The 14,987-nt window shown below is 42.7% G+C and overlaps 1 protein-coding gene across 1 annotated transcript; it reads right to left on the minus strand.

Annotated features, from left to right (window-relative positions):
• Window positions 1–8,339: 8,339 nt before the first annotated feature.
• LOC141655243 (uncharacterized) lies at window positions 8,340–12,496 on the minus strand. Its single transcript, XM_074462332.1, has 5 exons — window positions 9,412–12,496; window positions 9,163–9,324; window positions 8,762–9,076; window positions 8,527–8,679; window positions 8,340–8,438 (listed from the first exon to the last, which is right to left on the minus strand). Exons 1-5 carry the CDS (start codon window positions 9,487–9,489, stop codon window positions 8,340–8,342), a joined length of 807 nt encoding a protein of 268 aa, XP_074318433.1. The 5' UTR covers window positions 9,490–12,496.
• Between the last annotated feature and the right edge of the window lie 2,491 nt (window positions 12,497–14,987).

Below are 14,987 nucleotides of genomic sequence, written 5' to 3' on the forward strand. Positions count from 1 at the left end.
TGCCAAGGAGAAACAACTCGATCGACCACTATTCTTCTTCGATCGAGCAGTTTAGTATGCCCAGCTCATTTGATCGAGTATCATTCTCTCTTGATCGAGTGTTTTTGACTTGGATTAGCTTCCTGTGACGATGCTCTGGGCTGTTTGCGACCTCCCACGTTGCTGGCTGGTTTGGGGAGGTCCCTTCTTCGCGTTATCTTGTGAGTTTTCTGCATCTCCACTCTCTCCCTTTAGTTTGCATTTCCTTCCTTATTTTGGGTACAATGAGGGCATTGTACGGTTTGGTTTAGGGAGGTTATGCATCCAGATCTGTGTCTGCATTTATGTTTTTATTGCATTTCTGTTATCACGTTTAATTTCTGTATGCACTGTTGTTTATTTTTATAAAATTCAAAAATCTCAAAAAAAATAGAAAAATTTCAAAAATTTCACGTCTACTTTTGCATATAGGTTGAGTCGGAACGGTTGATTTCAATGATGAAATTGCACTATAATTGTCCTTTTTACTTAAGCCTTGCATAAAACTTAATATCTTTAGCCTTGTCTTATTGCATATCTACGAGTTAATGTTAAACTTTAGCTGAACGAATAGACTTGACCTGAAAATTTTGGCAAGCTACTCCATAATTTCTAAGATTTAGAGCCTTATAAACGGGTGTCATTTATGACCAGTTTCATGTAGGATTGTGAGTAGTTACTCCTTGCATAGCATGTTCATCAATTTGCACGTATATGAAATTCAAATGCTTTTTGCCTGCATACATTCGGGTTAGTGGTTGGTGTCACATGCAGGGAGGTGCTTACAATTTCCTCTTCTTTCATTTTTACCTATTAAACTCCACATTAGCCAAATTTGCTTGTTGACCCTTAACTACATTCCAAATTTAGTCTGCCTTGTCAAGCTAGTTTAGTGTATGTTTTTGTGGTATATATTTTTTTGGCTTGTATCCACTGATTTGGAGTTGGTAATTTATGAAGAAAAAAAAGAAGGAAAAACGTGAAAAAGAAAAAGAGAAAAAAAAAAAGAAAAAGACGTGATGAAAGAAAACAAAAGATGAAAAGAAAAAAAAAAGTATTGTTGATGGTTTCGCTCTTATGCTTTATTTACATTTATTGAGTAGTATTTTTAGTTTGGTTTGGTGAGTTTTATGCCAAATGAAGGGCACTCATGCTTAATTCTATAATTGAGTGAGAATCGGATGTTGTTATATGGTTATGTTTAGGTACTAGCTTGGCCGCCTATACCTCCACATTCCCATAAATGTTTTGCCTTTTCTTACCCATTGCCTCACTTTACCATATTTTTGTAAGCCCTCGGCTGTGACGGGCCTTGTTTGGTTGGAATGTGTGTACGGTAGCTAGAATTGTCTATCATAATTGGTTGCATGCATGTTTATGTGGGTCGTAGTCTAGGTGAGCGACTATTTTTATTTCTCTCTTACATATATATGTTCACCCTTTGCTTCATGAGAGAAGAGTGACCCGTGAGAGTCCAATTTTAAAGGTCTTGCAAGGTCGACGGTTCAGCTTTATTATGAACATCCTATAACTCGTTTGCTTTTGACTGTTTTGCTCTAAGTGTTAGTTTGCTTGCATTAAATTGGTTTAAGTGGGCATTTGTAGCTAGCTCTGAGTTATCTTTTCCGTTCCATTAGTTTGTATTTAGTTTACTCGAGGACGAGTAAAGGTTTGGTTTGGGGGGATTTGATACGTGCATTTTATATAGTCCTTTTTGGCCTTTTTATTCACGTATTTCTATGCTATTATCGTAGTTTTATGCTACGAAATGCCCCGAATATGCTACTTTGGTTTGTTTTGTTCTATTTGCAGAAATGGACCAGAAAGTAATGAAATCGAGCCTTTTACCGCCCGTTTAGCATGCATTTTGAGGAAGAGTGAATTTGGAGCGGGAATGTAGCTGTCTTGAGATGCGCAAAGAAGTAAGATAGATAGGCGAGCAAAGGAAGAACTTCAAATTACTAGTGCCTACTTTGAAGAGCCATATCTCAAGTTCTACAACAGATTTTCAGGTGATTCCAATTGGAGATGAAATCTTGTCCTCTTAGCTTTACAACGCCACTGGAATCATCATGTTTGCCTAAGTAGCGAAGAAATTGCAGTCGTTTGAAGTTCATTGCGCGAAGCAGGAATTGTGCACTGGAAAGTACTCGATCGAGTACAATTATGTTCGATCGACTCCTTTTTCTACTCGATCGAGTAGTTTCATTTTAGGGTTTACTCGATCAAGTATTTATTTCGCTCGATCGAGTGGTTTGAGCTTAATTTTGCTCGATCGCGTGGTTTCAAACCACTCGATCGAGTGGTTTCTTGTTGGGCTCGGGCTTTTTAGCTTTATTTTATTTCTAGGTCAAATAAAATCGTCTTTCCTATAAATAGGAAGACGACAGTACACCTTAGACATCACTTTTACAATACTTTTTCCCTATTACTGTTACTTATTGCTTTCCTCTCTTTTCCGGATCCTTACTCTGTACTTTTCTCTTTCCCTTTTCTCTTATTTAATGTTCACTATTCTTCTTTCCTTTGTTTTTATTCTTTTCTTAATCATGTTTGGCTAATTACCCTGCTAGGATTAGGGGATTCGATGAATGAATGTTAATTGCTAATTAGGTTTACAGATCGTCTATTGTGGTTATGTCTATGTTGTTAATCACTACAATTAATTGTTTCTGCCTAATTGAGTCAACGCAATTAGTCATTTTATCGTAGTAAACCTTGACCTGGACCGGAGGGTTCGAAAGGGTGAGACTCGTAGCGAACATTAGGGCACCGTAGTGAGGGCGGAAGCTAAGCTATTTGTGCTTTAGGGCGAATTGAGACCAGAAGGAGATATTCGTTGCCCCTTAGACCGACACATCGACTAATCTGTGACCTTAACCGCAGTTAATTGACGTTCATTGATGACCCGAAATCCTAGTCCTCTCTCTCTTCCTTGTTAATTTTTCTTATTCCCTTTTCTCTTGCTTAATCTTATTAGTTTAGTCAAAATAATTCAAACCCACCATCCTGTGACCTTAGACAGACCGAATAGACAGGTAGATAGTGACCGTCTCCCTGTGGAGATCGACCCTACTTACTGCTAGCTTCTGTTAGTGTAACTAGGTATTTTATTTTTGGTACCTGACGACGGTATCAAATTTTGGCGCCGTTGCCGAGGAGGCAACTACTTTATTTATTTGTTTAATTCTGTCTGTTTTTAGCCTCAAGGGATTTTTCCCTTGAGGTCGTTCTAATCTTTTGATTTAGTGCTATTTTGATAGGCCCTACAGGTCCTACCTAGACAGTTCTAGGTAAAAGATTGTCAAAGGGAAGGCTTGAGTACCTTTGACCCGTCACCTATGTTCCATTATATGGCGCAGCAGGTAATTTACTGCGGGAGATGTGGTGCTGCTGGGCACAATGCAGCTGTTTGCCCAGCTAAGAACGACGAGGTCTACGCATTCAAGCAGCATAGACGAGCTAGTCAACCTCCTATAGTTGTGCCGCCACATCCACCCTATCAGCGAGGCTATCAAAAGCCTCTATTTATCTGGCCACCGCGACAAGAAGCTCCTCCTCCTGATAAGCGGAAAGAAGAGTTTGCCGAGTTAAAGTCTTTGGTGAAGGCACTTGCATTCAAAGTGCAAGAACATGATAGACGATTTTTTGCGCAAATTGATGAGCTCGAGTCCGACATAGCTCAGCTAGCTGCTGAGTTAGAAATAAGGCAACTAGAGGAAGTCTGCGTTACCTACGTAGAGAGCGGTTTTTCCCATGAAGAAACCGTGTTGCCTAATGCTGATGATGATTTTATGACTCGGATTACGAAGTTCTATCAGATAATGATGCCTTACACGAGGATTTTAGCACTATACAGCAAGAATCACTCGATCGAGTGACATATATTAGTCGATCGAGTGAAATACCTGAAGAATCGTTCGATCGAACACTTTATTCCACTCGATCGAACTGCTGCTTAGAAGAACTACTCGATCGAGCTGTTTCATGCACTCGATCGAGTGAAAATCAAGAGGAGAGTCTTCGATCGAGTAACATTTCTACTCGATCGACTGATTTGGCCAGTGTGAGCAATAAAACGTAATGTGGGTTTGTTCTAGATGACGATTTTGCTGAGGATAATGGTTACGGTGAATCTCCCCTTTTCAAGGCCGAGCTGGATGCGCTTGAGGCTGCGATTTACAGGACGGATTCCACAGAGGAGGGTGACGAGAAGGTAGTTGAGTCGGTGATTGCTCCTAGCACGGAAGAGGTAATATTTTCCTTTGTCAATGATTCCGACTGTGAGAGAAACCCACCTGAGGTAGGTAACGATAATTATATTATTGTTTGTTTAAACAGTACATTGCCTCATTTGATTTATTTTTCGTATTTCAATACTATACCCCCTCCCAGTTGGTCATTTAATTTAACAGTTTTTCACCGTACTTGTCGTCAGAAATTTGTCAACCTGAATCGGCACCCTAGATTATTGATAATTGCTCCCGAGCTCCTTTATTTTGTTGACAAATTTAGGAGCTCTCATAGGAAATTTGTCAGACTTAAACGTTTATACATGTTATTTTCCTATGTTGCTATTATACTTTGGTGCTACTTATGCTCTTGTATAACACATGCGCAGTTATATGATCTACTGTTAAGAGCTTTGAGTTGCTTTGATTCTGACTGACTGGAGCAGCTTTGAAGAAAAGAAGGTCGAGCTGGGACCTGTCTAAAGCTAGCGCTACCCGAGAAGCAACCCGGAGATTTTATTTTTAAATTGTTTTTCGAATATTTCATTTCTTTTCAGTTGTGTGTAATAATTGGTTTTCATACCATTGACTATTCGGCTAAGCTGGTTCTGTTAGTTTTGCGGGCTGTTTTTATTGCGTCTTTGCAGGAATTTATTAAGAATGGCTCGATCGAGTACTTTTTGGAAGTACTCGATTGAACCCTTTTGCCGCTGAATCTAGTCGATCGAGCATTTATGCTACTCGATCGAGTACCTGCCAAGGAGAAACAACTCGATCGACCACTATTCTTCTTCGATCGAGCAGTTTAGTATGCCCAGCTCATTCGATCGAGTATCATTCTCGCTTGATCGAGTGTTTTTGACTTGGATTAGCTTCCTGTGACGATGCTCTGGGCTGTTTGCAACCTCCCACGTTGCTGGCTGGTTTGGGGAGGTCCCTTCTTCGCGTTATCTTGTGAGTTTTCTGCATCTCCACTCTCTCCCTTTAGTTTGCATTTCCTTCCTTATTTTGGGTACAATGAGGGCATTGTACGGTTTGGTTTAGGAAGGTTATGAATCCATATCTGTGTCTGCATTTATGTTTTTATTGCATTTCTGTTATCACGTTTAATTTCTGTATGCACTGTTGTTTATTTTTAAAAAATTCAAAAATCTCAAAAAAAATAGAAAAATTTCAAAAATTTCACGTCTACTTTTGCATATAGGTTGAGTCAGAACGGTTGATTTCAATGATGAAATCGCACTATAATTGTCCTTTTTACTTAAGCCTTGCATAAAACTTAATATCTTTAGCCTTGTCTTATTGCATATCTACGAGTTAATGTTAAAATTTAGCAGAACGAATAAACTTAACCTCAAAATTTTGGCAAGCTACTCCATAATTTCTAAGATTTAGAGCCTTATAAACTGGTGTCATTTATGACCAGTTTCATGTAGGATTGTGAGTAGTTACTCCTTGCATAGCATGTTCATCAATTTGCACGTATATGAAATTCAAATGCTTTTTGCCTGCATACATTCGGGTTAGTGGTTGGTGTCACATGCAGGGAGGTGCTTACAATTTCCTCTTCTTTCATTTTTACCTATTAAACTCCACATTAGCCAAATTTGCTTGTTGACCCTTAACTACATTCCAAATTTAGTCTGCCTTGTCAAGCTAGTTTAGTGTATGTTTTTGTGGTATATATTTTTTTGGCTTGTATCCACTGATTTGGAGTTGGTAATTTATGAAGAAAAAAAAGAAGGAAAAACGTGAAAAAGAAAAAGAGAAAAAAAAAAAAAGAAGAAAAAGACGTGATGCAAGAAAACAAAAGATGAAAAGAAAAAAAAAGTACTTTTGATGGTTTCGCTCCTATGCTTTATTTACATTTATTGAGTAGTATTTTCAGTTTGGTTTGGTGAGTTTTATGCCAAATGAAGGGCACTCATGCTTAATTCTATAATTGAGTGAGAATCGGATGTTGTTATATGGTTCTGTTTAGGTACTAGCTTGGCCGCCTATACCTCCACATTCCCATAAATGTTTTGCCTTTTCTTACCCATTGCCTCACTTTACCATATTTTTGTAAGCCCTCGGCGGTGACGGACCTTGTTTGGTTGGAATGTGTGTACGGTAGCTAGAATTGTCTATCATATTGGTTGCATGCATGTTTATGTGGGTCGTAGTCTAGGTGAGCGGCTATTTTTCTTTCTCTCTTACATATATATGTTCACCCTTTGCTTCATGAGAGAAGAGTGACCCGTGAGAGTCCAATTTTAAAGGTCTTGCAAGGTCGACGGTTCAGCTTTATTATGAACATCCTATAACTCGTTTGCATTTGACTGTTTTGTTATAAGTGTTAGTTTGCTTGCATTAAATTGGTTTAAGTGGGCATTTGTAGCTAGCTCTGAGTTATCTTTTCCGTTCCATTATTTTGCATTTAGTTTACTCGAGGACGAGTAAAGGTTTGGTTTGGGGGGATTTGATACGTGCATTTTATATAGTTCTTTTTGGCCTTTTTATGCACATATTTCTATGCTATTATCGTAGTTTTATGCTACGAAATGCCCCGAATATGCTACTTTGGTTTGTTTTTTTTCTATTTGCAGAAATGGACCAGAAAGTAGTGAAATCGAGCCTTTTACCGTCCGTTTAGCATGCATTTTGAGGAAGAGTGAATTTGGAGCGGGAATGTAGCTGTCTTGAGATGCGCAAAGAAGTAAGATAGCTAGGCGAGCAAAGGAAGAACTTCAAATTACTAGTGCCTACTTTGAAGAGCCATATCTCAAGTTCTACAACCTACTTTCAGGTGATTCTAATTGGAGATGAAAGCTTGTCCTCTTAGCTTTCCAACGCCACTAGAATCGTCCTGTTTGCCCAAGTAGCGAAGAAATGGCAGCCGTTTGAAGTTCAGTGCGCGAAGCAGGAATTGTGCACTGGAAAGTACTCGATCGAGTACAATTATGTTCGATCAACTCCTTTTTCTACTCGATGGAGTAGTTGCATTTTAGGGTTTACTCGATCAAGTATTTATTTCACTCGATCGAATGGTTTGAGCTTAATTTTGCTCGATCCAGTGGTTTCAAACCACTCGATCCCACTCGATCGAGTGGTTTCTTATTGGGCTCGGGCTTTTTAGCTTTATTTTATTTATAGGTCAAATAAAATAGTCTTTCCTATAAATAGGAAGATGATAGTACACCTTAGACATCACTTTTACAATACTTTTTCCCTATTACTGTTACTTATTGCTTTCCTCTCTTTTCCGGATCCTTACTCTGTAATTTTCTCTTTCCCTTTTCTCTTATTTAATGTTCACTATTCTTCTTTCCTTTGTTTTTATTCTTTTCTTAATCATGTTTGGCTACCCTGCTAGGATTAGGGGATTCGATGAATGAATGTTAATTGCTAATTAGGTTTACAGATCGTCTATTGTGGTTATGTCTATGTTGTTAATCGCAACAATTAATTGTTTCTGTCTAATTGAGTCGACGCAATTAGTCATTTTATCGTAGTAAACCTTGACCTGGACCGGAAGGTTGGAAAGGGTGAGACCCGAAATCCTAGTCCTCTCTCTCTTCCTTGTTAATTTTTCTTATTCCGTTTTCTCTTGCTTAATCTTATTAGTTTAGTCAAAACAATTCAAACCCCCACCCTGTGACCTTAGACAGACCGAATAGACAGGTAGATAGTGGCTGCCTCCCTGTGGAGATCGACCCTACTTACTGCTAGCTTCTGTTAGTGTAACTAGGTATTTTATTTTTGGTACCTAACGACGGTATCACTGGGGGCTCGAGCCCCAAAACAAAGTCTGAATGTCTAAAATATGGGTCCTAAAAATGTACAAAATGTGCAAAATACAGCTGAAGACAAAAACAACAAAGCAAACTACTGTTGGTCGCCGTCTAGCTCGGCAACTCTTGCCTCGAGAGCAGCAACCTCGGCGTCGCGGACCTCGAGCTCCCTCAGCAGGCGAGTTGTCTCCTCCCGGGACTGGGCAAGCTCTCGCTCCAGCTCACGCTCCCTCTGCAAACAGCAAGAATTGGCTCATGTCAATCATTTCAAACATAAGGGAAGTTAGAAAATTCGAAAATGAAGTAAACGGAAGGTTCATACCGGACGTCCTCGGCCACCGGTAAGTGCCTCGACGGCAGTAGCCCACAGCCGGTTGGCTACTCTATATAAAGCCACGAACCGGGATGGGGCAACCTGCATTTCAAAAGAAGAGATTCTTAACAATTGGACAAACTCAAGCAAATGTGTTCTTACGCAAAATTATACAAGTTAGGAGACTCACCCACCGAATCAGATGCTGCCACTCATCCAAGCCAGCATCTCTCACCGCCGCATCAAAGTCACGCAGCTCGGAGACCGTCGTCATCCCCATCGCGTCAGTGTACTCAAGAGTCTCGGGGTACTCTGGGGGCTCGATGCCCGCTGCCTCGACCTCCTGCAAAGTCAAATGACTTCCGTTAACCGATGATCATTCATCGTATTCTCAAAATGATCAAGAGTAAGAGTAACACACTTACCACGACCGGCCAATACGCCAGCCTCCCATAGAGGAACGCCGAGTAGTCCTCACCAGGAAGAAAGAGGGCGTCACCACCAACGCCTGCCAGGTCAGCCTCCCTCTCAGCCCCAGAAGGCTCCCTGAACATCGTCCGAGGAGGATCGATGGGAACCGTCAAGACATCCCGAGAGCACTGACGAACCAAACGCTCGCCCAAGTACCACACATGACCCATCGACGTCCTAAGCAGCAACCGGCTCGAGCTCCTAGGTCGAAAGACCTCAGCCACAAAGGGAGGAGCGCCAGCGTAGTCCGCCCAAGGCCTGGGCACCCACTAAGAAAAGCAAACGAAGGGTCATTCTTATGATCAGTTCTAAAAAGTAAAGAAGAAAGACAAACAACGCAAGGTGAAGTACTCACGTCGTCCAACTGAAGAGCGTTCACCTCCCGTCGACAGACATCGTGGAAGGAACTCCGGCTCTTCGTACGGCACATCACCCAATCCCTCAAAACGGGATATGCCCTCTCCACCGGCTCCGTCCTCTTGGGCGTGAGGCCCGGAAAGTAGGAGTACACCCACGCCTGTAAAACAAGATAGTCAACAACGATCTTTCGTGGTTCGATAAGAAAAGGAAATGATCTTTCATGAAATAAGATGAAGGTTTATACCTCCAACAGCAGTCCAGGGCCAACAGCAGCAGAAGAAGTCCCGTTCTCCATCAACTCCGGATGAACCATGCCCCTCATAAAGCGAATGAGGACCGCAAAACCAGCAGTGACCCAGTCCCAATGGCCTAGGTCGCTCAGGTCAGAAAAAAAGGGAAGGATCTTCGTCGATAGCCTCTCTCCCTTGTCTCCGAGGTAGATCGAAGACAGGAACCACCAGAGCCACAAACGGACTCTCTACTCTGCAGTACTGGGAGGAGGAGCCGTCTCCCTCCCCTCGATCACCACCATCGCCGAGGTCTTCCCCGAAAAATAATCCCGGACGTAAGAAATAGGCACCAATCCAGGCACCGCAGCAGCCTTCGGCATCAAGTTCCAGCCGATCAATCTCCTAGCCTCAGCCGAGTCTACCCTCATGGCTGTCTTCGGCCACTCCACCACCTCGGTCCCACACGGCAAACCAGAAATCATGCCGTAATCCTCCAACGTGACCCCCACCTCACCAAAAGGCATGTAAAATGTGGAGGTCGTGTCCCAAAACCGGTCCAGGAAAGCTCTAACCAGGCTGAGGTTAGCCCGAAGCTTCCTCGTCGTGATCCCTACAAGCCTGCACCAAAGCACCGAACGCTCCCCGCTCGATGATGGCTCACTCCTCAGCCGACAGCCTCTCGTAGCACCGCATTGCCGTCGTATAGCCCGAGAACGATCTGATGTTCCCGGCCTCCTATTTGGATTCAAAACAAAAGCTATCTTTAGCTTGAATGAAGAAGAAAAGGAATAACAAGAAGGAATGAAAGAAGATGAATGAAGAGTGACGAATTCGATTTACCAAGCTCTTCACCGTCCTATAGGACAGGTGACCCTCTGCAGCCCAAAGTAGGTGCCTGCTGTTCCAAGTCTCCGCCCATGCAGGTGCTCCCCTCAGCTGGCGACCACCCCGTCCAACGTTGGCCCCATATCGGGGCCTCCTCCTCAAGGACCTCGTCCTCCGCAGCCGTCACCGCGGCGGTAAAAGCCTGCTCTAACGCCTCCTCAAGCGAACGAGAAGGGTCAATAGCAGTGTCCACGTCCATGGGAGCTCGCCCTGACGTAGAAGCCTCATCACCTGCAAAATTAAAGTGAATTTAGGCTGCGTCAAGTGACGACAAGCCTTAATTAAGGGATTTTCGAGTTTTCGGAGCTCCGAAATTGCTCTTTTCTCGCCATCTTTGGCAATTTTCCACAAACCCATCCGCTCATGTGGTAATTTGGGTCAAGTCAAGCCTAAGTTGAAGCCTAGTCATGGGTTCGAGTCGGAATTTCGACAGCATTTCGCTATAACGGCGATTATGCCCTAAAAAGTGTCCTGAAAAAGCCGTCACAAATCAAAATTCCGAGATGATAGGAAGTTTACCCATCATACAAGGATTCCAAATATCAAGTTTCGTTGCAAATAGGTAATCTAGGTCTATTTTCGAAGCGATTTACGGTTTAGCTGTGAGACCGTCTCAATTTCACTCAAATGCTCAAAACTCAACGAAAATTCGAAATAAATACATGGTTATGATCCTTATGCTACCAATTAGCCATTTACAAGGTCAATTTTGCAAGGCAAAATCATTTGGGGGAAAAGCCCCAAATTTTCGACATAATTAGGGTTGAAACCCTGATTTCGTCGGTCCAATTTGACCAATTATAGAAGATTAATGCAAGAATAATACACATACCTCGATTAGTCATGGCAAATGCGAGTTTTTGATCAAATTTTGACGAAAAATTGTTGGAATTTGAGGGAGTAATTAGAGAATTATGTTTCGAAATTATGAAACAAAACCCCTATTTCATCGGGTTTTTACTCAGGAAAGCCACGCTCGGGAAAAGAAGCAGCAGGTGATGCGCCTCTTCCAAGAGATGCAGCTCTTGCTGCGCCTCTTCCTCAGTTTCCCTCCATACGAATTTTCGAAGATTCGTTATGAGTTCGTTATTTTGTGGACCGATCTTTGGTGTGCCTCTTCCTTGATGTCATATCGCATATTTGGTCCGTTTGACATTTATTCTTCGCCCGGACCCGTGTTTCCAAGCTAGCTGCAAAATGTCGCCATATTTTTTACCAAGACCTTGCTTGTCACAACGAGCGAATATTCTCTGGCAGGTGTTTCGACACACCTCTATTATGTGCCCCCAGCGAGAGTACACGGACAGACGTTCCCTCTCGAGACATGGAGATCAGTTCCCGATTATGTTCCCCCAGCGAGAGTTTGCGGACAGGCAATCGTCCCTCTCGAGACATGGAGATCAACATCGACCCCAAGCTCTTTCGAAGTTTGTTTGAAACTGACCCAAGCAGATTTCTCCCAGTAGTTCCTGACTACGTCCTGCTGCCTCCTCCCAATATCGCGTTTTGTTTCCCCTGGAGTTTCAAGGAATTTCAGGTATGGTCTCTTCTTATGGCTGGCGAGCCTCCTTACATAGTCTAATGGACTTTAAATGACCCTCCCCGATAGTCGATAGACTCTAAAATGTTCCCGGCGACAGGTCCTTGGCTCAGACCCCTTGAGCCGCCTCGCGTCGCCATAGTCGTCAGGATGTAATCTTCGATTGACGTGATGGCTATACTTTGACTTTCGCCTTGTCCAAGCCTCAGTCAAAGAGGGGGCTCTGTAGATACCTCATTTCTGCACCTCCCGCAAACCAACCGGTGATGATTGGGCCGCATGTTTGGTATACGGAACGATTTGTGACAGTTCATAAGTTTATCGTAAAGTGATCGCTCAAACACTTGTGTCTACCTCTTAATTGTCATCTACGCGCCAATACGGTCGTTTTGGCAGTAATTAGGGTACATTTGGAGACCGGTTAAAAAATCGTCTTCATTTTCTAATAACCGAGTCGGAATGTTCTGGAATGTTCCGGATATTTCTATTCCATATTTTCCAATCTTTTGATCTTTGGTAAAATATCTCCCATAATATTCACACAAAATATTAAGGAAACGAGATTAATCCGCTATTCCATAATAGAAACGCGGAAATCTTTCTTCCGCATGAGGAAACCACTGAGGAAAGGACGCAGCAAGTGTTGCGCCTCTTCCAAGAGACGCAGTGCATGCTGCGCCTCTTCCTCAGTCCTTTTCTGCGTATTTTCCATATCTTTTCGAGATTCACTTCCAAAGTTTCTCCGACAACCCTACTTCCTTCGTGTGATTAGTATAAATAGGGACCTTCATTCCTCATATTTCTCACGCGAGTGTCCGCCCTTCTCTTCTCCCTTTACATTCTAGACCACGTTCTTACTTTTTGGCGTCTACGTGCTTGAACTTTCGACCACGTAAGCTCGGATCCTTCTGAGTACCAGCCTCGTTTTGCATGACCGACCAATTTAACCAACTCCACCATCAATCAACATTAATCAATCTTATTCCTTTTCCTCCTAGAGGGCACTTTCGTCTACATTCGAGTCGAGCATCACTAAACGTTAACTTAGTTCATCTCGTTTCGTCAAACATTCTAATTCTCACATGTTAGGATTAAAACGTTGGATGTTGCATTGCATGCATATAATCGACAATATATCGAGTATAGACAATTTCCCTAATCATTAGTAGAGGCCGCTATCGAGGCGAGCGGGATTAGGTGTTCGATCAAAATAGCTTCCTAATACGTACCCTCACCCCTTACTCCAAATCTCTGTGAACATCCGTGTTCATTGGCATCCACGAGAGTCATTCTAGACATAGAATACTAAGGGTAACGAGTTCTTGGTGTTCATGTCACTACTTTAAGTCTTGACATGGCATGAGGTATTCGAACGGTTTCCAATTTTCCACAATAAATTGGCGGCGACTCCACAAATGCAAACAAACCAAAAGAATGAAAAGCTTGTTTCGCTTTTTGCCCCCGTGGGCCCGCGTCCACAATGCCTTCTTTTCATTAGCTACATATTGCACTTAGGCTTAAACAAATATTTAGGATTGAGGGCCTCTCCACCCAACCTGAAAAGCATTCCTGAAATGCTCTACAATAAAATTGGGCACCTGCATGCCCGACCTAAAAACTAAACTGAGCTCAGTACATAGAAAACAAGTACAATGGTGGAATAGACCAGACTACTTGTCCAGATAAGCCCTCCTGACAGGCTGAGGGCCATAAGCCCTCCTGACTGGAAACCACCCTCCTCACAGAAAAAGCCCTCCTGACAGGCAACAGAGCCATCATTTCCCAAAAACGGAATGAGGGCCATAAGCCCTCCTGACAGGCATTATTCTAACAAAAAAACGTCAAATGAATTATTTACAGGTACAAATCAAGCCAGTCAAGGAAATCAAGGGAAAAAGATGATATACTTATACCAAAACAAAATGTTTACCCAGGGATACATCCCTCCTGGGGCAAGACAAAATAAACCTCCAAAATTAACTGTTTGTCCAGGGAACATCCTTCCCTGGATAGGCCAAAACCACACAAACTAAAACATCACAAAAAAAAAAAAAAAAAAAAATCAATCTGCCTTGGAAGCTGTAGCAGAACTAATTCCCTCATCAGCAGCCTCTTCTTCCTCTTCGTCCTCACCCCCTTCTTCTTCAGCATCACCACCTTTTTCCTTGGATAGTGGAGAGTCCACTTCCTCATCAGCATGTAGCTTGCAAAGCTCAGGATAAGTAGTGTTGAGATTAGCCAATTCCTGGTCAGGATTCCAAAAAGGCTTGACTTCAACAGGCTCCTTCATGGCATCCACTCGACCCCTGCCAAAGAAGTAAGTTGCAGCATACTTATACCGGCATGTACCGGATCCTCTCAATGACCAATTCTTCATTCACCTTCAATCGCTCCCGCATAGCCTCGCTTCTCAACCTTCAACTCTTCCCCGAACGGTATCAAACTTGGCCCGAAGAGCTTTCGGGGCATCCCGGCGATTTCAGCTAGAAGACTCTACCACCAACCGAGGCTTCCCCCTCATTATCCTCCTTTAACGAATGATTCTCGCTTTTGACACTTCCAATTCACCTTAAACTTTGCAAGATCTTTCTTCAAAATCAGCCTCCCAATCCGAGTATTTTTAGGTTGTGGGATGTAATCCAGGTTGACAGGCACCCTCAAAGATATCATTGACATTCTAGCAAAGAAAACATACCCATATAAGCCACAAAACAAAAACAAATAAACACACACAAACACCCATATAAAATTAGACAAAAAAATATACCTCTTGAAGCATGGTGATCAGGTTGGCGGCATAATCCCTGGTACGATACATAGCAGCCAAGGCACGAGCAGAAGAATCCTCTGCCTGATACTGGTAATAAGGATCGTCAACCATAAAAGCCTGGGCCTGGATTTGTTCCTTAGCAAATTGAACCTCATCCGACCGAGCCCTAACCCCCCTGACCTCATGAACCCCTCCTGATGATTCATCTACTCTTTTCCTCTTCTCAAGATGACCACCCTCATCCACAACCTTCTCAGGGGACACCAACTGGACTTCCTGCACAGGCTCCTGAATCTGTACAACACTATCACTCCCTGTGGCATCACTACTCTTAGACTTCTCCCCTGTAACTTGGGAAACCCCTGCCTTCACCAAGGACAAACCAAAACTAGCAA

The sequence above is a fragment of the Silene latifolia genome, chromosome 5 (genome assembly GCF_048544455.1).
Source record: "Silene latifolia isolate original U9 population chromosome 5, ASM4854445v1, whole genome shotgun sequence".
NCBI classification, from domain to species: domain Eukaryota; kingdom Viridiplantae; phylum Streptophyta; class Magnoliopsida; order Caryophyllales; family Caryophyllaceae; genus Silene; species Silene latifolia.